Source organism: Tympanuchus pallidicinctus, unplaced genomic scaffold (genome assembly GCF_026119805.1).
Source record: "Tympanuchus pallidicinctus isolate F22 unplaced genomic scaffold, pur_lepc_1.0 scaffold17, whole genome shotgun sequence".
Taxonomy (NCBI): Eukaryota; Metazoa; Chordata; class Aves; order Galliformes; family Phasianidae; genus Tympanuchus; species Tympanuchus pallidicinctus.
This window is the reverse complement of record NW_026294690.1, coordinates 7,414,064-7,436,861: the sequence shown is the minus strand read 5'-3', so window position 1 is coordinate 7,436,861 and position 22,798 is coordinate 7,414,064. Positions and strand designations below refer to the sequence as shown.

General features: G+C 35.1%; 1 protein-coding gene across 6 annotated transcripts in view; it reads right to left on the bottom strand.

Annotated features, from left to right (window-relative positions):
- The window catches only part of CACNA2D3 (calcium voltage-gated channel auxiliary subunit alpha2delta 3), a 466,453-nt gene that overhangs the window by 24,649 nt on the left and 419,006 nt on the right, over positions 1-22,798 (bottom strand). For 3 of the 6 annotated variants that reach the window (XM_052678868.1, XM_052678866.1, XM_052678865.1), the window contains 5 exons: positions 21,979-22,023; positions 16,261-16,323; positions 12,611-12,681; positions 3,520-3,595; positions 394-446 (listed from right to left, as the gene is read on the bottom strand). In XM_052678868.1, the coding sequence (XP_052534828.1) occupies positions 394-446; positions 3,520-3,595; positions 12,611-12,681; positions 16,261-16,323; positions 21,979-22,023 (308 nt within the window). Of the gene's footprint in view, positions 1-393; positions 447-3,519; positions 3,596-5,074; positions 5,121-12,610; positions 12,682-16,260; positions 16,324-21,978; positions 22,024-22,798 lie in introns of those variants that run through there. The other 3 variants (XR_008205697.1, XR_008205698.1, XM_052678867.1) reach the window with 3 other exon arrangements.

The window sequence follows — 22,798 nt, the reverse complement described above, 5'->3', positions numbered from 1 at the left end:
TACTCACATCAGCCTGCCCAAGCAGCATTACAACCAGACACTCATGTTAAACACAACATTCACCGTTCAATTTAACTGCAATAATAAATTTGGTTTGTATATTGCAATATCCTAGGCTTACTAAGCAAAGACATGCAGATAGAAGTGACAACCATGAATAATGTAATAGAAGTGCAACTGCGCCTTCATATAGCTGGGATTTTTTCAGATTTTAACAGTGCTAAATTGGACTGAAAAAATGGAGAGAACTACTACCAAATTGAAAATAATAAAATAAAAATAATACAGTATACATAAATGACAAAAAGTACAAATGCTCATTAAGCATTAAAAAATACAAATATTCATTAATTTGTATAAATATCCATTAAACTCTTGAAAAAAATTACTTACAAGACAAGCTCTGTCATAATCCATTTTACTGCAGCAAAGAAGGCATTATAAGGCTGAAGAGAAGCAACTCATTTAATAAAAGGGCAAAACATGCAGTATTTATATCTTAACTGAATTCTTCATGGAAAGACAATGTTATGGATATTAAAATGCATGGGAAGCATGAGAAAAAGAACAATAATTTTGTTATGAAAGAAAATATACCATTCTGCTGAATAGCAAAATATACAGTAATGAAATTTTCTTTTAATGTGGTTGGTTGGACACACAGATTATCAGCCGGAAAAGGAAAGTTTTGCAAACTATTCTTAAATATTTAACCTCTAGGGGTTCCTGTTTCCCAGGCTAATGCTGGAGGAACAGTTCTGTTAGAAAATATGGGGCTTTCCTTAGGCTGCAACTCACAGACTTGCCTCTCTATAATGTAAATCTCTATTCACTATTTCCGTCTAATGAGACTAGGAAATGCTTCTGTCATTTGAAATTACCTAAATAAAGTCATCTGTGTCATAGTGAAGACTCACTTTTAAGCACTGAATGTAATTTCTAAGATCCTTCCACAATCTTTTACTTTGCTGGATTATAACACTTATAATAAAGCAAATATTACAGTACGACGAATAATAGAGATAAATCATAAAATTTTGGTTTATTTTTTAAAACAGAATATCCATAAGATTATTGATTTATGAAAGTATATTGTTCACTGGCATGAAATTCTGAAATAACAAGCCAGCAGAACGCAGCCCAGGACTGTCAAGGTTTTCTCCAATTAAGTACTGTCTGACCAGAGAAGATAAAACAGCTGTAAGTATTACCTAGGGATGAAGAGAAAACAAAATTTCCACCCTGTGGAGCATCCTTTTCATTTTAATTCCCAATCAGAGAACTTGACATTTCCCACACAAGTAATTAAATATTTTGTTGTACACTTTTGCTTAGATAATACCAAATTATATAATAGAAAATAACATGTACTTATTATTTGTAACTAATATATGTAAAGTATAATATGTATTATAAAAATGTAACTTTCAATATGAGAGCTGCAAGAAAATGAAATAACTTTGAATATATCTAAAAAAAATAAAGGTTTCAAAATCATGACTACAAAATCAGAAAAATGTGTTGGAATTTTAGCAGAATATAATTCATTTCATAGCTAGAAACGTGTTCTCATGATATGGGATTTTATCAAGACAGCCTTTCACACTGAAGACTGTTCCCTCAACAATTGCAACCAGGTTTTTAGTTTGTATGTATCTCAGCTATCACTGAGAGCCAAAGGTTGAGCTGGGTGATTCCATGGCACTGATTTCCTTGCAACCAAGTGGTTCTGTGGAGGTTTATCTGGGACTTAAATAATTTTAAACAAGAAAATATGCTAAATATTTTCTAACAGATTGTCTTTTAAGAAGCAATCCTATACTGGTAAAGAAAATCAATAAACCATCTGTAAATCTTGTCCATCTCTAATTTACTGTTTTGATTCCACAACCTGAACACTGGTACCAGTCACCAGGGTCCAGCCCTTGACTTGCATTCCACGATTGTGGCAGAATGCTGTGGGACAGCTGACACATGGGCTTCCATACTTGTATTCCACTTCTCTGCTGTTCAAGCATTCATATCTGTTTTTGAACTTTTTAAAGATTTTCTCAGTCTCTATATCTAGCAGTGTACTTATACAATGGTAATTCTCAAGTGGAATTATAAATATTTGGGAACAAATGCATTGTTTATGTGAATGGAATGCTGCCCTGTAACCTAATCTATGTGTGCAAAACTGTGGGAGTAAAACAAAAGAAAGAAAAAAAAAATACTTTTGAGGAGTTGAACTTGACAATCCTTGAGGATTGAAAGAAGAGTTTTCATTATTTAATAATATAAGGAAAGAACATGCCACTTAGCTGAAGCCCCAGGTCCCAGAATGGAAGGTTGTTGCTAGAAGTGTTAATATATTTTAAATTTTTTTGTGCAAATGTGAATCACAGTGTCCTGCACTATTTCACCAACAATGTAAGTCTCATTGCACAGCTCAGTACTTCATGATATACCAATCTTATTTCAGGTTCAGGCATTAGTGAATAAGTCTGGTAAGTGCAGTAAACCCACATTTCCAGGTGTTTAAAAAGCATAGGGTCATCTGAAACATCCCAAAATTATTAAACAAATCATAGATGCTATATATTTATAAATATTTGGAAGTTGCTACAACCTTGATATTTCTTCAAGAGTTTAAGTAGGCAGGCTATTTTTTTTCAAGCTGGATCCCTCTTTATTTAAAAATAATACCAGATAACTTTTCTATACTGATAAAATTGAAGCAGTATTTTGCTTCATATTATGCTTTTACATAATTCTTCATGATCAAACTGCCATTAAAAAAAAATTCCTGTTTAATATGCAAGATCTACAGTTTAACTATTTCTAACTGATAGACTACTGTAAGTAATCAGTAACATATATAAAATACCCTTGGATTATTAATTAGACATGATTTGGGAAGAAAGATTCGTCATCCTTGCTAGGCCTGGCTTTATGCTAGTCAGGCCTTGCAAAGAGACAGGGTTTGTGTCCAGAGCTGATTGCTACAGAAGGGTTCAAATAATCATTGACATTTTATTTTAAAAGATATCTTCTTCAAATACTGTGGGAAAAAAAAAGTTAAAATCATTCAGTTGTATACTTCATCAATGAACAAATTATTTCATATATGTATATATAAATAAATATATACATAAATAAATTTTAAATTTCAATTCCATCATTGTTTGTGTGCATGTGTTTACACACAGAAAAGGCATGTGTGATTCCAGCTCCCTAAAGAAAGCACGATTTCAAAAAGTCCTGAGGTAGACTCACGTGGTGCAATGGACAATCTGACGGAACGTCAGACAGAAATGGGAGTCCAAGGTAAGAATGATTGCATAAGTATTTAAACTTAAAAATGCTTAACGCTTCCTTTTGGTTTATAATGAACCATTCCTTGTATGAACTATGATAAACGCAAGAGTTTTAAGCATTCCAAATTAAAATAATGGGCTTAGAATGGCCATGAGATATTTGCAACAATTTTCTTTGATGAGTGCATGAAAAGGTGCTCATAAAATTCACTGTACTTACGTCCAGTAAGCTATGGGCACTGTCGCTACTCTCTTTGTTTGTTCTACACATGGCCTGGTAGTCATAAAGTGTAATTCTACAGAGAAGAACAGAAAACTGCTTGACTAAAAGGAGAAAACACAGTGGAGTAATCGTGGTGATATGAAACAGTCTGCTCGCAATGTAGACAGGAAAAAAAAGGGAAAAAAAAAGGAAGGGCAGCAGGGAAAAGACGGGAGGGGATTATTAAAATACATGTTGCACAAAGGAGAATAAAGGTGAGAAACTGTTGAAAGCTTTGTAAGGATTTTATCAGACTGCAGAACAAAGCAAAAGCGTAACTGTGAGAAAAAAGGGAAGATACACATACAGTGTAACACACAATGAGATAAACAGTGTGAAGAAGAGGAGAATACACATTCAACATGATGCTTAAACAATTGGTTCTGGACTGAGATCAGCACATTTAGCCCCACGAAGTGAAAGAACCTATGCATTTGAGGGGCTTCTCACAACAGACCATTCAAACTCCAGAAAAGACAAAATGTCACTTCTGCAGTTTTAACATCTCTAACATAACAAAGCTGAAATAACAGTGTTGCTTCCAAAGAGAGAAGTGATATTTCAGTGTATTCATGGGACAGACAATAGAGGCAGGTTGGGATTCCTTTTGCATCTTTTCACAAGGGCAAGTATTTCATGTCAGGTACCTCTTGGAATCAACATATGTTAGAAGCCTCCTCAGATGCATAATAAATGGCAGTTTCTTTCTGCTTATGGTTTTACTCATTGACACACTTCAGAGATCTAAATGTAAAATCCAGAACTCAGAGATAGTATATGGAGTTGTGATTATTTCTCTAAATCTGTCTGTCCATAGAACAATTAACAGATTGCATCCATACATAAAAAGAAGTCAACATCAGTAGCAGATGTAAAGAATCTGTAGCTGATAAGTTACAATGAATGTAGATACATGAATGTTACTAGCTTTATTTGAATATATCCATTTGACTTTTGCATCACCAGAGGGACAAGAGAATACAATTGGACATATATGCCTTAAAGGTGTATGAGATGGGACTTCAACATTTTGCAATGTGTGCCTTGCTTCTAAGTGAAGTGGAAAGGAGCGCACACAAGTTCAGCTATGGAAGGATGTCCCAGAAGCTGCCAAAACCAGGTCATGAAATGCATTCAGTACCACCATAAGGCATTCTGCACTGCAGGCCATGAAACATAGCAACCTGTACCAACAAAACATTTTAAACTATTATGGTAGAAACTGTATACAATTTCTTCTGATCTAATTTTGTGACAGCAACCATCACTAAAATCTTCTTTACTATACGCTATATTTCTTTTTGGCTTACAAGCAAAATATCTGAATATATTGGATCTTGCAGCTTCAGCTAAATATTTAGTACTTAGTCATAGAGCTTACATCATTCATTTCATCTTATTTTCAGAACAGAAATGGCTAGGAAGCCATTGTTTTGTGGACTGGCAGAGAGAGGCACATGGTAGACAAACGCATAACTAGAGACCTAAACATGGGTGTAAGTTGAACACTGACCATCTTTGGCAGAATCACGCCCACAGCCAGATCCGCGCACACAGATCTGCCAAGACAAACAGAGCAGTACAGGGTGTAAGCTGTGCTGCCTGTATGGCATGCAGTAATACACCACTTTCCCTAGCATTCTTTTTTTCTTTTCCCCTTTAGCCATGGTCAGAATAAAACCCCTGTAAGGTAATCTCTACAGCTTGCCTTTCCAGTCCTGACTTGACTATTTCATTCCTCTACTGTTAAGAACTCTACTGTATGTCCACATGGACGTGCTAGTGATGGTGGCAAGAGATACGTGTACATACAAGACAGTTTAAGGATTTTAACATGCTCTCTGCAAAGCAAAGAATTATACTTGGATGATATGGTCTCATTAATCTTGAGTGCAACAAGTTGAATAGCACTCAACTCTGTCTTCATTCTTTGTAAAAGGTTTCATAATAATTTTGGTGACCTTTCATTTAGTACTGGAAAACGCAAACATTTTCTCAACTTTCAGATCATACACTAAAACCACTTGGTCAATCTGTGAACTTTGTTATCCTGTTAAGAAGTGTTAACCAAATGCTATTATTGTGCACCTATATTTAATATTTGGAAAAATGCCTTCTCCCCTCCCCCAGTATTTATGCCTGTTAGTATTACAGTTAAGACAGAATAGTTTCTTCAAATGCTCAAACATGAAAGACTGAAGTTTGTGCTCACACAGATAATCTGAAATATAACTGATACTGTGCCACAACATGCTAGATTTGTGTACTATTGTATTGTACTGCATGGAGTAGACAAAAATCTAGAACTGTATTATGAGTAACTAAAATAAAGATGTTAAAATTTGTGTAGTTAAATAGCACCTCACTTAAAAGGGAAAAAATATTAAAGTTTTGAGTGATAGAGGAGAAGAGCAGTTGTAAGAAAAAAGTCAACATCAGTATGGAACACTATAACGTTGTTGTTTGGAAATGCTTGAATGTCATCTACGGGTGATAAACCAAGCTTAGCTGTAGTAAATACATTTGAAGGTATTGCCACTGTGAAGATTCTGGTTCAGGAACAAGTTTGCAAAAAAAAATTAAAAAAAGAGAGAGGAAAATTTAAAAAGGGCCAATTTTTAGAAAAGTGCATGACAGATGTAAAAAAAAAAAGCCTGGAAGAGTTGGAAAGAGTTCTAGTTTTTAACCAAGTATTCCCATGTCAGTGACTTTCAGAGTGGGCAGGTTCAACACCTATCTGAAAGTTTCTAAAGACTACTCAAACTACTGTAATACATAATGTACAAAATATACCTGCCAAAACACTATTGCCAAACGATCTTACAAAGACCTGATTCTTTCGTGCTAAAAACAAAAAGGAATTTTGCACTACACTTCAAAGATCTGTGGATGAAGCCCATAGCCATGTTGAAATCTGAACACTACAACATATTGAATCAATTCTAGACTCTCTGTCTCTGTGAATGGTATTGAAGCTCAGTATAAACGAGTTCCAAGGCATTAACAAATTCAAATACAGTTTTGCTTTGTTTTGTTTTTATACTTGTAATATTGAGAGCCTTCCAGCCTTATTCCTTGCAAAGGCTACTACAGCATTGGTAGTCAAAACAGTACTCTAAGAGACTGTAGTGCTTCTGTGTTCAGGTGTCATTTCTTGAGTGTTATTTTATTGCTAATGTCTTTGAGATTTTACCAAATAATCTTTCCCTCATTCAGACAGACTTAACTCACTGTTGCAGAAAGAAAGGCTTCCAGATTACCCTTTTTGAAGTGATTGTGTTACAGTTTTAAATAACTGTTTGCAGCTACCCGTATCCTTTTCGACTGACTATACTTAGCGAACATAATTGCTTGCTTCCCACAATCTAATTTTAAACCCATCTAGACGCCCAATTCTATTCTGTGTATTACAGCACTTCACAGAAGAGCTTTGCTAAAGACAACATGACTGGGGCTTTCTAACATATGGATGCTGCTAACTGCCCCCATTCCCACATCTCATCATTGAAGTCTATGGAGGTTTCAACATCAGACATAGGAGAAACCCAAGCTGTGTGCAACTGTCTTGAGCTAGTGGAAGATAACTTTCTCAAAATTAAATGAGGTGTGCAACTTCAGGAGATGAACAGATTTCAGCAAAAAACATTTCAGTGTTAACTTCCAGATATAGCAAATTCCAGCCTTATACTCTGCAACAAGAAAGTACAAATCCAGTTCAAGAAAATTAAGACCTGCCAGCAGTACAGGCTATACCAACAGATGTATTCTATTGCTTCCAGCTAGATTTTCAGCATACCTATGGATTTCTAGGTGGCAGTGTGAAATATCATCACTGATAACAGCTGAAGAATTTTCAAGGCAAACATTTCAAATACCTTGTCATCAGTTCAAGATAGTTGGGGATTTTCAAATAATTTATAAGAATAATACACTTCTTATGTTATAAACATAAGAAACGAAGTGCAGAAAACAAGCATAGGAAGCCCATGATAAAGGAGGTCCTAATTTTTTTATGCTGCTGTTTCCCAGTGGTCTATGTGAGAATTAACAGTGACTAAAGCTTACTTCTGGTTGTAAGGTGTTCATTAATCCAGACACAAGACGTATAGCCTGCCTCATACTCTTGCAAGGAGGAGAAGGAGGGACAGTATGGAATGTTGTGAAGCATAAGTCTATGTCTTAAGACTAGAGAAGGTCCCTGTTGGGAGATAGCAGCACAGCATATGAAATTATATACTGTTTCTTTTCTGGCTCTCCTTTCATTTACAAATCATTAATATCCAGAAGTAATCAAACTAATATTTTTCATCACCAAGGAAATGAAAAAAAAAAAAAATAAAAGCTTAAAAATAAATCAGAGCATTTTGAGAAAATGAACTTGTCATCACATACCTTTGCTTTGAATTCAGCTATTCCTAGTTGCCAAAGTGCTCCAGAGCATAAAATGTATAAAACCCATAACTCAGTCTGCATTTTCAGCTTACAGAATGACAATTCATTTACATTGCACAAGTCTGAGTTTCTCCTTAGGTGGGTAAAAGGATCCCAAAATACTAATTCTCTCCATGAAATTAGTAGCAATATTTACAGAGATGTAAATTCAAATTACACCCAAACTGTTTTGAGACATTAATTTTAGATGTCACAAGGACAAGATAGGAGTGGAAAACATCCACACAGCAAGAGGAGAGTTTTAGAGCATGAGTACAAGATGTACATCTGGCAAATGTGAAAAAAAATCAGGTCTAGTTCCTTGTCATTGGTGATGACAAGAGGGCAGTGAAGTATGTTATTTTGTACCTACAAGCAGCATGCAGCTAGGAACAAGGTCTGTTTGTAACCCTGCACTAGACAGTCTGCTGTATTATTCTCTTTGACAGCTATTTCATTGATGAAAATGAAAAGTCACTCTTCAGAGTAGGATAATTACATATTATTCATCTAGAAATTGAAGAATCAGTGTGTATGCTTAATAAATACTCTGTAGTGCAAATGACAGTTAATATAGGAGATGATAATAATGTTTGAGAGGAAATAAATTGCGAAGCTCATTAGTTTTTTTTTACCAGGACATATAGCGAAATGACAGTTTTAAGCTGTAAGAGGGTAGACTTAAATTGCATATAAAGAAGAAATTTTTCATGATGAGTGAGCTGAGACACTGGAACAGGTCCCCCAGAGAAGCTGTAGGTGTCTTATCACTGGAAATGTTCAAAGTCAGGTTGGATGGTCTTTGAGCAATCTGACCTAGAGGAAGATGTCTGCACCCATGTCAGAAGGATAGCACTACAAGAGCTTCAAAGGTTTCTTTCAATCTAAATCATTCTGTGATTCTAGTATTTATGCCCTAAACATGGGGTATATCTTGAGCTCACTTTTACAAAATAAATTACTACTAAAGATAAAATCTTTATAATTGACATTTATCCAATAACAGATTCAGTAAACCCTTCTGGAATTGTTCCTTTACCCTAGTATTGATCTTCTCCAAAGTGAAAATAAATACAATTTATAAATACAGCAGTGTCATATTCACACAATTTCAAGAATATTTAATTGAATCAAATGCTTAAATAAGACAAAGTAGCCTAAACTAAACAGAAGAATATCCTTCATTTGGAGGCTGTGCTGCCTCAGTGGGAATTAGCAACCTGATCAAACAGTTTCTGTTTTCATAATTTGGCTTTAGAAATGTTTTGCTCTCTTGGAGTGGCTTAGCAAAGGGTTTTAAATTTTTGTATGCTCTTATAACCCAGAGGCAAAACACTTGTTAAGTTTGGAGTATGAAGTGAGTCAAGTCAGGGAGATGAAAGTCGGCCCCTATGTAAGTGCATTTAGAGAACACAGGTGAAGGAACTGGACTGCACTGTGCCATAAGGGCATAAACAGTATGTATTATTCACTAGGAAACATGTGAGTAAAGATAAAGGAACAAAGGATGAAAAAGGAAGAAACCAGGGAAGCTCTCAGAGCAACAGGAGCTTATTAGAGTGAGCCGTAGAATCTGGAAAAGCTGGAACTTGAGGATGCACTATTTCTGTCAACTATCCTAACACCACGAGACACCAAAACACAGATTTCTCCTGGTGGAAGCAAAACTGTTAAGAGGAAATGATGCTGCTTCCATATTTGTCTTATGGAATTGATTGGGTTTCTCTGTATTGGAAAGTACCAAGCTGCTTTCAAGTCAAGAGATTAAATTTTCTATAACAGATTTACTAAACTCATTTATTTGGCAATCTCATTACTTTGATGGCTCTTGATTTTCTGAATGTTATTATTTTTCTTTATATTTTTATGCTTTGAGCCATCATTTTTCCCCCCACTGTTTTTACATAAGCAGAGTATTGAGGAATCAATAAAGACACATTTTTTTTCTGTTATGTGAAGCAGATACTTTTCCATAAGCACATCTTAATTTATTTAATAATGAATTTAAATCAAATGAATTTAAATCATGTTTTAACTAATTGTATGCAATATTCAGGGTATAAGGTAAACATTATTTTGCTAAAAGAAATCACGGAACGTCACGTTGCTGTGGAGACACTGATACCATTCTTTCCTCTAAATATAAAATCCATAAACTAAGAAAATATACACACGTATATACATAAATAGAATTCAAAAGAAGTACTGAGTTTAAAGAAATTAGGGAGGGAAGGAGGTATTTAAGTTCACTTTAAAAAATAAACAGCTAACACAAAAATTGAATTTCATCCTGCTGCAGGTTGAAAAGAAACATAGTCAGGAGCAAACAACCCCCTTTTGTTTAACACCTCCAGCTCAATCCTGAAAAGAACTTCTCTATCCCTCCGAATGAGTGGTAGTTGAGTGAACTCACAAAGGGTTATTTCATTCCTTTTGTGGCCAGAGAGCCTGAAAGCCGGTATGAATCTGCGAGGCAGCAGCACGTATCTGCACTCCTACTCAGCTTATTGGTAGCAAAGGAAGAGGGCTCCCATCCCCACAGTTATGGGGCATGTCAGGAAACTCTTCTGCAGAGAAGATCAGGCACTGTGGAACCTTCTACCTCTAAAACAAATGAAAAAGGGGCAAGACGAGACCTGAGAGGGCAATGTTAGGTTTATTTCAGCTGTTGGTTGGTAGATTTCGTATTAGAAATAAGTTGCATGGAAGGACGGGCTCAGGAATGAATGGCTAAGATCAGAGCTTGATCTCTCATTTTGCCTTCATGCTAAGAGCAGCACTGACACAGATAATGCAATGTATATCTTGTTGTGCCCTCAAGATAATATATTTTGCCACTGCGCCATTCTACTTTTTTTCTCTTCTCTTATTCCATAAAATAAATAAATATTGGAAAAACAACTTCCCTCAATTAATAACCTTAAAAATTCAGTACATGTGCCTGAGTTATTCATTAGAGGTAGCAAATATTTTTCATTCAAGTTAGTAGAATAATTTATTTTAAAGATCTCATCCAGCACAGCTCGAAGACATTTTGTTTTCTGTTGCTGCACTGAGCTATCTGCTGTACAGCAGGAAAAGCAGGTGGCTCATTTAGAGCAATTATACCACTTTGATTCTCTCCCGTTTTTAACTGATTGGCAATGACCAGTTTATTGTTCTTAAATAATTGGCCATTGTGTTTTCATTTCTTTAGCTTGCAGCTCTGTTTCATGGAGCTAGTGGTTTCATTATCTGTAACTCCCTCATAGCTACGGACCAGAAATATCCTGAGCCAATGATCCACTTCAAATTGCTGCCCACCACAGCCGAGGTAGAATACTTAAGAAGCGTAACCTTTGTTTTCTCAGTTGAGGTGCTCACCACCATCAACTATTCAGTAGATATACTGTTTGAAAGGCTTTCTAGGCAGGACGAAAAAAAAAAAAGGGGGGGGGGGACTAATTATAGCTTTATCCTTTGATTTTAGCTGCACTTTTTTTTTTTGTTTGCATTAAATAAAATTCTTCAGCTTTTGTATAAACAGATCTTTCCATTGTAGAGCTCATTCTATAAATAGGTATTACTTCACTTCCTTTTATAGCACATGTTAAGAATGTAATGCTAAACACATAAAGGTTGCCACCCTCAAAGAATGAGGATGTAGGATGATTTAGTGAGCGCTAGATCTTTCTATTTCAGGTCAGCCATTTACTGCGAGTGTTATTCAGCTATAATGCACCGAGTAAAAGCTTTCTGCCTATAATACACATGGAAAGCTTTCTGCCTTTAAGACAGCTGCTTTACCCAGGAAACACAAAAGCCATCTGTTTTGAAAGCCTCTGTGTACACCCTGCATGCAGTAACTAAATTCAGTGGTTGATGGGAACAGCGATGTGTCATTTTTTTAATGCTAGAAATGTGCAGTAAGAGAAAAGTGAAAAGGGCTATGCAAATGGACTGCACTTCTCTCATGCTCTTGCATGAGTTGGAAGGGGACAAAGGGATAAGGAGCAGTTCTCAGGATGTGTGAAAGCCATGAAGACTTCGGTGCTGAGTTACAAGGAGAAGTTTTCTTACTTTTCCAGGATGCTTAATTTATTTCAAAGGACAACACATCAAATCACCATTAGTTATATTGTCATGATGATAGCAAGATTAAGTCAATAGTCACAGAAATGTTCAAAGGTCAGTTAACATATGAGGCGAAGAATTACTGGCAGAACACTTTTGTAACAATAGGGCATCATTCACTATGTGATTTGAGCAATCTCCAACTTTTTACAGGTCAAAATGTTTAATGCTTCATCAGTGATTTGCTCTAGAGCTATTCAGAATTGTTCAGTAGTAGATATGGTCTAATCTCATTTCCACTTGAGCACAGTGGGAACAGGAGAAGCACAGGGTTCTAGCATCACAGTGCAATAAAAAAGGAACTCCCTCTTGACTGTCTCCAGAACGTTTAATGAAATGTGTATGGTATCAAATTATCATACAGAATACAGAAAAAAAAGGCATAATAGAATCCAGCCAAGCTGTCCATTTTGGCCTTTCTTTATATGACTTTGGTTTTGTTTTATTTTGTTGGGGTTTTTTTTGAAACATTTTGTAAGAGATAAAACACCGATGTAATTCTTACCTCTTAAAGGAGCCCATTGTTAGTAATTTGTTCATCACAGCCCCCTCAATCTCCCCAAAAAAGTTACCAGTCTGCAAGGGAAAAATACAAAAAATTACCAGATGTAGAAAAATGCAGAACAAAAATGGATATAATTTAAACTGGCATATTCTATGATCTGACAAGAGTCGGTTTGACAGCTACATAGATAGGTTTTCATGACTATTGCTACATAAAAACTGAAGAGGACTTCATAGTCATGGCAAGTTATACAGACTAAATTATTACCCCTGAGCAGATGTGAGAGCTTATACAATAGATTGAGGGACATTATATAACATCTAATACCGGAAATAAAAGCCATCCCAACCTAAAGCTTACAAAGGAAACACATTAATCTGATCACAAACCCTTGTGATTAAAATGTTACTCAGAAAGATATAAACAGGTTGTGAGAGGATTTCATAAGCGGTCATAAAAAAGCATTGTTTATAATTCCTGCATGACCTGTTTAAGGAACCAGGACAGTACATTTCATCAGTCCTAGAAATTTTAACTTCATTCAAAGTCATTTTATACTTAAAACCACTCAGCCTGATGAATTACTCATTTTATCCTTGTTCAGTAGATGTGGACTAATAAAAATAAATCTCTTTTGAGAAAGCAAACATTCACATTATGAATTCGGTATGCAACATGGAAGTGACTCCATTTTCTGTAGCCATTCATATGGAATTCAAAAATCTTGTATGTACAGCATTTTTTTTTTTCTAGGTTGGGAAGACATTTTCTCATCTGAGGACCCCAACTCCCATAAGGATCGGATAAGTTCTCCATCGTGTTTAAAGGGAGAAATCCCACAATTTATTGGTGGAAAGGGCACTACACTCTCAAATTGCACAAATTCCATAGGTTTTGTATGAACTAAACGCCAATTCCATTACAAGGAACTTACTTGACCTCAAGTATGCACCTGGGAGTTTGCAGGCAGAGAAGTTACAGTCTAAGCCAAGAAAATGCATTCCTCTACCTAAAAAGCAAGTATTGCCTTTTTTTCTTTTTTTAAACTCAGGGGAAACTTGGAACATTTTCCAAAACATATGGGTGTGCAAAATCTCCTAGAAACAAGAGGAACATTTGTAGTTTATATGACTAAAAATACTAGCTTCAATAGCGCTGGTTGACTGATGAAGAAAGATTATCCTAACTATGGGAGAGGCAGTCAGCTAATGTCAAAAAGCCCAAACCATAAATGACTATATAACCTTAGATAGCAATAAACATGATTTATTAAGTTATGCTTCAGTCTTATGAAGACATTTCAGTGACAGTTCTTTCCACAAAAGCTCCATTTGTAAATGCTAGTTCTCCCTAAAGTAGTAACACCCAAACAATTGTTATTTTTTAATATATTTGGATTTAGTGGTAACTCAGATGAAGAATTACAGTGCCCCAGGACAAGACTTTTAGAGTGCTTCAGGCCATTTCTGGCAAGTCCAAAGAAAAGCAGCACTGAAATAAGCCCAGAAAGGTGAGTAACTGAAAAGGCATCATCCCACTTCCCTATTCCTTCCTTCCTCAACAAAGAAAGAGTGTGTACATACATATATATAGATATATGTGTGCAAAAAGCATAGACTGTAATTATCATACTATTAACTTCAGTGTTACATCAACAAAACTCACCATCTGTGGCTTAGATCTGTCCTAACTAATGGTTGAGTTTAACAGCAGTTAAGCAGCTAAATATTTGAAGGAGCTACCAGTGCTGGATATGGCAGAAGAGGAATTAGCACCTTATGCCATGATATGGCAGAAAGGTTTTCTCCCTGGATATGTACATCAGGAGGCAGTGACATAGGAACAAGATTCCATAAATCTTGCCAGTAGGGTTCTTGAAAAATCTGCATTTTATCACCTGTTTCCTGACATTCTGTCAGCAGTGTATGATTCTCAGATACTTTCCTTCTTTCCCAGAAAGCAGATATGCTAGTTTGGCTTTTAGACTCACATACATTTTTGATGCTTTACCAGTAGCAACTTGAAATCTAAGTCATTACACATGTCTAGCCTAATGTTTGCCCAGCTTCTGTCCATAATAGGTTCTTCAAGGGAATGTACCAGCTAGTATCAGATGACCTACCAAAGGAAAATGTTTTCCTAATCATATTTATTGGTTGTAGCCAACTACCAGCTAGCAAATGAGGTACAAAAACACTGTATGCAATTGTATACACACTTGCACACAATAATCTGGGAAAATAACCAGATAAAAAGTTTTCAGTGCATCAAGATTATTCTACAATGAGTGTTATTCTTTGGCTTAACTAAGTAAAAATACGTACTTAATAGGTAGAGGAAAAAAAACAACACCACCACAACTGTTTCTAACATAACATTTAAGTAACATTTAAATAACATCATATTTTTGGTTCATGTAATTTTATGGGTCCATCTTGGAATTATATTCACAACATGCTTGACATTCCAAAACGATAAAGCAATGTATGTAATAAAGTAAAACAAAATATTAAATTTCAGTCCTTGGTTTTGCATGAAGACAACATATTGTGAAGAATGATTACTTCAAAGCACAGCACATTATCTGTTGAGCAGTTAATGCTCTAGTATAGTATAGGAAGAACAAACGTTTCAGAAGAAGTTTGCTTCCCTTGTTTACTACTTGCTAACACACTTTTCAAAGCATCAACCAAAATGGAACGAGGTACAGAGGGACACTGAGGAAATGTTATCCAGCTACTTCAGAGCTATGAAAAAAAAATCTGTATCTTTTTACTTTCAGAAATGTTAGATTTAAAGTTGATGTATTTCATGTTTTAAATCTAAAAGCAAAATGCAGTTTGGCTTCTTTTTCACCATCCATTTAGAGGTTTGTTTTTTTGTAGCTCTCCTCTCAAGTCACTCTTCTAAGTCACCCAGAGCTCTTTATGATAGCTGTGTTTCTCAGTAACCAAACTCGTCACAACAAATTTAATTCACCTAAGGGCTAAGTAAGAATATGTGTAAATCCTATTCAGAGTATCAACACATAAAAGAAATTCAACTTCAGAAAACTCTGGCATAACTGGGGCACCATCGCAACTATTTCCAGGCAAAGTTAATGAAGATAGTGGTGGGTTCTTCATAAAGCTCACTGAATGGAACTGCTATACATTCTTTCCAAGAAGCAGAGCAAATCAATGTTTTGAATGGTCTCCATGAATCATGATCCTTGTCCTATATATTATCGTGCTTAGTTTTTATCCACCAGTAACTGTAATGTACTCAGAAAGTAAATTCAACAAACAGCTGCATATCATTTAATTATCTGAAGTTTGAATATGAGAGTTCTACATCCCCAGCCTCCTCACTCTCTTCTCACACACTGGTGGCAAAATTCCACACAGACTCTTTGTACTGGGGATAAAAAGGTCTTATGGAAGGCAGACCTTCTTGCAGCAAAAAAAAGCCCTCTGAAGGAACGTTTAGGAGTTTAAGAGCAGAACCCACACCAGTGGGAGATAGAAACTGAGCTTCTGTCACATTTTATTGATGGATGTTTTCAGTGTTATGCTACTAGTTACTTAACGTTTTAAGACAGTGACCTATTTAAGAATAACAATTACATAAATGTGCTACATGAGAGGGCTGAATAAAAATCTTTCACTTACCTGCCCATAGTCTTCAGACACTAGGATAAATCCATTGTTGTCTATTAGGTAACAGTTGATTGCCTGAAAAAGTAATACCATCATTCAGTTCTAACGTTAGTTTTGGGATGCAGTAATGTTATTTCATTTACTTCCAAATGACATTCTAAACAAATAAAGCCATCAGGTCCTTCTAATGGCCAACCTAACTTCTAAGTTTCCACCAATAGGATGCTATCTGATCTAGATTTTTATGCATATAGTTCATGCAAAACAAAGAGATGTATATAGAAAGAGAGGATGTAAGATAAACTGTAAACAAATATAAAAAGAACAGGGTCATTGTTTTTTTTTTAATTCATTCTTAAAAATAATTCCTTGTAACAAAGTTGCAAAGGCACAGAGCTGCTACTACTGATTGCTTATCCTGTGTTGGGAGAAAAACATCAGCACAATGTCATTACCCTAATGATGTATTAATGAAAACACAGTGTCTGCCTGGAGGACTAACAGGGGACCAGGTAATATTTTTTAATTTGGTCAGTGGGGGAGGGAACCAGAAACTTCTGCATAAGAGGCCCCACAGGTCTCCTAAAGCTTTTCAAATTGTGTTTTTAATTGGGAACTGGATCCAGAGGTAAGACTGTTAGCATTTCGTAGGTCAGACTTATAACTTGTATATAGCAAGATAAACTGAAATCAGTGCTTCCCTCTATACATTCATACTCTATTTTAACCTCAAGTGAGTTATTTGCTACAGGCAAAGTTTTAATTACTGTGCTTCGGAGTTTAAGCATAAGGTACAACTCAAACCATGATATAACTCAGTTTCTCTTCATCATTGCCAAAAACCTACCTCAGTGTTAAATCTATAACATATTTCTATCATTGGTCTAAATCAGCTAATGTTTCTAGTGACATCTTTGTTAATAAAAAAAAAAAAAAAAGGAGGATGGCTTCCAACACAGAAATCATCATAGCTTTGCTTTTAATTCAAAACCTTTCCTGCTGTGAAGAGGCTGAACAGAAAGATGGTGAAATGTGCTACTCTCTGTGCATGCAGTAAAATCTCTTTGCAGTTTTTGAAAGAAAAGCGTGGGTGATCCTGCAGCAGCACTTGTACAATTTGATTTTTCAAGATTTCGGGGTGAGTCTGACTCTGTTCCACGTGTTGTTTCTGTTCTATGGGATTTCAGAAGGAATTTACAGAATTGTTTTAAAGAAATGTTGGCAGGAATTTAAGTTGTTTTGTTTGTTTGTTTGTTTTTGTTTGAGCTTTTGTTGTGTTGTTGTTTTTAAAGGAAAAAAAATATTAAAAGAAACTCAAACCAGGCAAAAGTTTGAAAAGAATGTAATTCCCTAACACAAGTGTAGGATATGCGTTCTAATAGGGGAATGTAAGCTTCAAACAAACCCATGTGGCAGAAAACCTGTCAAAAAGGAAGTCTGAAACAACTAATTTCCAACCTTTGATCTGCCAGAAAACCAAAAATTGGCAAACGCAATGTGAAAAGCTGATGACACTGGCAAAGATCTGAGTAGAGCTAATGCATTCAGAAGAGGCAACTACTTAACCTCAGTGGTGTATGAAGAGTGGAATTTCAGAAGTAGACTGTAACTCCAGAACACATCTATCCCCTAAGTAAACCATAAACCTCCCACGAACTTTATAGGAGAGGAACTAAGTCAACAAAGACCTCTTTCAAGGATACATATTTGCAGTTGTCTTTGGATGAAAGATTAATCCAAAGACAGAGCATTAGAAATAGTATTTCTGCACAGCATGGAAAATGTTGAAGAGTAGTTACACTGGACAGGAGAGCGTGGACATCATTTCATAGCTCATGGATTATATCCAACTGGAAAACCACTGTCCTGACAAAAGAATTAGTAATCATGTATTGAATCTCTATGCCATAGTCATGCAATTAGTATTTTCCAAAATTCAAAATTATATTAACAACTTAGAATTGCTATTTCATATGGGCAGTTGGAAGAATTTGCATTTTGCTGTGTGAAGATAATAGGGTTTCTACTTCTACCCATTTTAGAAACTGAGAAATTTAGGCCATTTATTCATCTACCCACCAGCAAGATAAATAACTTTTGCTATCCAGTACTGCATTAAAGAATCATTTTCAGATGAAACTTAGCACTGACAAAGCACAGTAGGGTGCATTTACTTTCAGCAAATCTGAAACAGAAAATGTCAAATGCAAAATTAATGCATAGGATAATAACATTTGCATAGACTAGAGCTGTATGAAAAAGGCTTAATTCACAATGGCTCACAGGTGTTGGAAGTGAACTATGCACAGGTTTGCACAAAGGTTCAAGTTCAATGAACTTGAGATTTCAAGGGAATGTTCCGCAGGTAGAGAGTCCCTTAGCTTGTAAAATACAGCAGGCATGAAGTCCAGAATAAACACACCAAGAATGTTGACTGAGGTCTGAGAACACATTTGGAGCACAGTAACTTTGATCAAGTTCAAGTCCTCTATGTATTTGTCACAGCTCCAATATATAACAGTAATGGAATGTTATATGGGTTACAAAACTAAATATGAAAAAGAAAGAAAACAAAAAACTAAAATAAAATGTGAGGCACTTGGAAAACAAGAAAAAAAAAAAAAAAAAAAGAGCAAATCCAAAGCTGGAAAAGAATAGAAAAAAAAATATTTCTGAGGAATTGCAAATCTGTCATGCTACCGTATTTTACAATGAAAATTATTACAAGGACACGTCAGCTAGTTAAGTGTGAATATTGTGCCTATCTATTTCTATTAATTTCATTTCTTAATACTTCTAAGTGCTTTAATTTGTTTAGTAATTGCTCAGCAGAGATTTTCTTGCTGTTGAGATAAGGCAGCTTTGAAATATTAAAGAATACCTATAATATTTGACTGAGTCAGATTAATAACATGTTTTGTCATTACAAAAATAAAATACAATAAAATATTAAATAAAATGCAATAAAAATCTTGAAACATCTACATTACCTAGTTTCACACTATTACTGAATTTCTCCCTTTGCTTATGTGGCTCCTTCTGGTGTCAAGTGAAAATAGCTGAATAGCTGAATAGCTTTTAAACGGACTGTGCTTTCTTTGCATACCAAAGGAAGTTCTGCATGAATACTCAGCAAAGTATACCTATTTTTACTAACTAGACAAAGGAATAAAAAGAAAAAAGTGGATTATTTTTAGAATGTTGAAATCTTTTTTACTTTATTCTTGGTTCTTTGTCATGACGTACTAAAAATACTTCTCCAGTCATGATAATATCCTTAAGTTCCTGTTTTGATGAAGCAGCTAAACATGTTGCTGAGAGAATGCCTTACACAAGAAAGTGTGTACCACTACTGTGGTACAAATGGACTAAGGTCTATTTCATGCCAAAGATGGCATGATCGTCATAGTTCTGTGTTTGGCTTACTGCAAAATTTTCCAATTATTTCTTGTTATTTCTGACTTCCAACTGTTAGAGGTTCTGGTATATGAGGTATGCTGATTTGATCAGTGCTCAACTTTTGCAATTGCTGATGTCTCAACTTTCACCTTCATCCCTGGAATGGTTTTTGTGAATTTCATAACATAGAATCATAGAATCCTTAGAGTTGGAAGGAACTTCTGAGGGCATATAGTCCAACTCCCATGCAATGAACAGGGACACCACAGCTAGATCAGGTTATCCAGGGCCTTATCCAGCCTTGCCTTGAAAATCTCCGAGAAAATTGAATTTACAAATCTATGTCCTGGACTCGTTTTTCAATAAAACACATTTCAGCATCAGAGTATTTGGAGTTGTGAAGTAGAATCCTACCAGTGAAATTTCTAATACAGATAATGCATAATTTAAACTTTTTATACATGAATTTTCACCAAACGAATCCAAAAATTAAAATCGTTTTCCTTGAATATATATATATATAGAGAGAGAGAGAAAGTAATAATAGCAAATGTCAGAAAGAGCTCCTCAAATACATTTGTGAACATTTTTGACCGTAGGAGTTATTTCACTTTATGTAAATATATTTGTCATCACTAATTTTTTTTATGTGCTAAACAGCCATGAATAAATTTAGTGCTAGACAACATCCTCCCAATGAATCTACTATGGAATAGGTAGGAGTGCAGTCAAGGCACTGGTAGAGGTGGAAAATGCTGTGATTTTAGGAAAAATACATTAATATAGGACATGCAGCATCTCTGCAGAAAGAATGGAAAGTCTCATTCAAATGCTAAAATAGTCAGAAAGAGATTGTTACGTAGAGACTAGAAGTCAGATAAGAAGCTACAGCAGAAAAAGGGAGAAAATAAAGACTTATGGAATAATACAAATAATACATTGTGGTACCTATTTTAATAATTAATGACAGAAACTTTTGAGAACTTCAAGATCTTTGGAAGAAACAGCTTCAAGAGAAGAGATGAGGGACTGTTTAAGCATCAGTTTGCAGAACAGTATTTCAGTTTGCTAGACACGTATTGTATGTAGCGCTTTGTTGAGAAGGATGTAAGTGGCAGCAGAAACTGAGGCTGCACTGACTGCTCACATCTGGTGATACTAAGAGCAGCTGGCCTGAAAACAACTGAGCATGTATAAAACAAAACAGAATAAAACTGTATAAAAACTTTACAGTTGCATAAAAAATGTTATTCTATGTTAAAAAAGATTGTAAAAAATATTACATCAGCACAAATTACAGAGGCAAACAGATGCTTTTTACATGTGTTTTGCAATAGTTCTTTAGGGCACGTATAAAAAGAGGATGTCTTATTCATCTGATTATCTCCTGTGGTTCTAGAATTACTAGAATCATCATTTTTCAGTGTAGTGCTTCTGAGTTATACAACTACAGCCTGCAGTTTTTATTTCTAGTCGTACAAATTAAGGTTTCATCATACCTAAATAAATGTATTTTGTTGTAGCACAGTTATCTGGTGATCCCGGTCCCCTCCACCATTGCTTAGTTTGGAGATCACACAGGGCTGTCATCAGTAAAAGTTTATGGTGTTTTTTTTTTTTTCCAAAATACCAATAAGAACTGTATATGACACAATAACAAAAATGCAAACCTGATTTTCTATGATCTCATGCATCTAACTCCTCCACACATATAAATGTAGCTTGTGCTTTGTTAACCTCTTTTTGATTCATTTAACTTTTGATAAATTGCTTAATCAAAAGATCATATAGTCGGATATCATATGCTTTGCAAAAATCTATGCATAAGATACCTAATATATTATTTTCATTTACCAAAGTTTACCAAAATACACATTACTTAAACAACCACTTTGGTGCCTTAATTAAGAACTACTGACTCAGACTACTTCTTTCCTATTTCTGAAGTGCTATTTTTGTATCCATTCTGCATAGGCTCAACTTAAAGTTCATGTTTTATACTAGCGTGAATATTAGATTAGCTTCTACCTCAGGTGAACAATAAAGAAGATAAAAATACACCTTTGAGAATCTTTATGTGACTTCCAAAACTGGATTCCTGAGCAGAATCTATTGCAATGCATATTTCAGGTATCGCTGTCAATCTCATAAATAAATGGATGTTCACAAGGAATTATAAAATGAGTTTCACTATATAAATTGCATAATAATTAGAAGGCAATTCCTAATTACATCAGAAATTGTCTGAACCTCTCACTATACATATAATCAAGTTTATGCTCTACTGCAATGGAAACATAAATGGAAAATAAAGAGCTGTTAAATACTTACTTCATCATCACAACTTATTGCACATCTGCCATCAAGAGATGCACACTAGAGACAATATAAAAAATAAATATTTTCAATTCCAGATTGATGATTATGAAAAATGACAGTTTCAGAAATAAGGTGAGTGCTATTATAACGATGTTGAAATTGATTACATTTTTATCAAAGGCCCCAGTTGTTCTAAAAGCAAGAGAAGGAAAGTGTTATATCTGTTCACCAATCTTTTTCTGCTCCTGTCTACACTCACACTGTATCACTTTCAAGTGTTTTAAACATCATCATCTCCTTTTTGTTAGAAGCTTGAAAATTATTCATCAGTAAGAATACAAGGTTTTTTAATTGGGGGGTGGGAGGAGGAAGGGAGGGGTTGGACATGCATTTTAGGAGATGTTCTCTGGAATCCTCAGGAAGTGTATGATTGTGTATGTTTGCTCCCTTCACTGAATACACATGCTATATATCCTAAACATCTTAGTGATAGTTTATCAAATACTATAGATGCCAAGCATAATTCAGTCACGTCATTTAGTTGATTGATTTAGGTGATGCTGCAATTAACCCAATGTCAGAAGAAAGGTACTAGGTTTGCAAGAAGGTTCAATTCTGCTATTACTGAAAATGAATAGGTATCACAGCTTGGTCTGCTGTTTTCCTTTTATCTGAAGGAGAAAATTAACATGTGTCAGATCAACAAAGCCATTCCTTATATATAACAACTTTTTTCTTTGTTTCCATAAATATGGAATCAAGCATACTGAACATCTTTTTCATCTGCAATTAACTAAAAGGTTATAATATAGTGTAATAACTTATGTGAGGT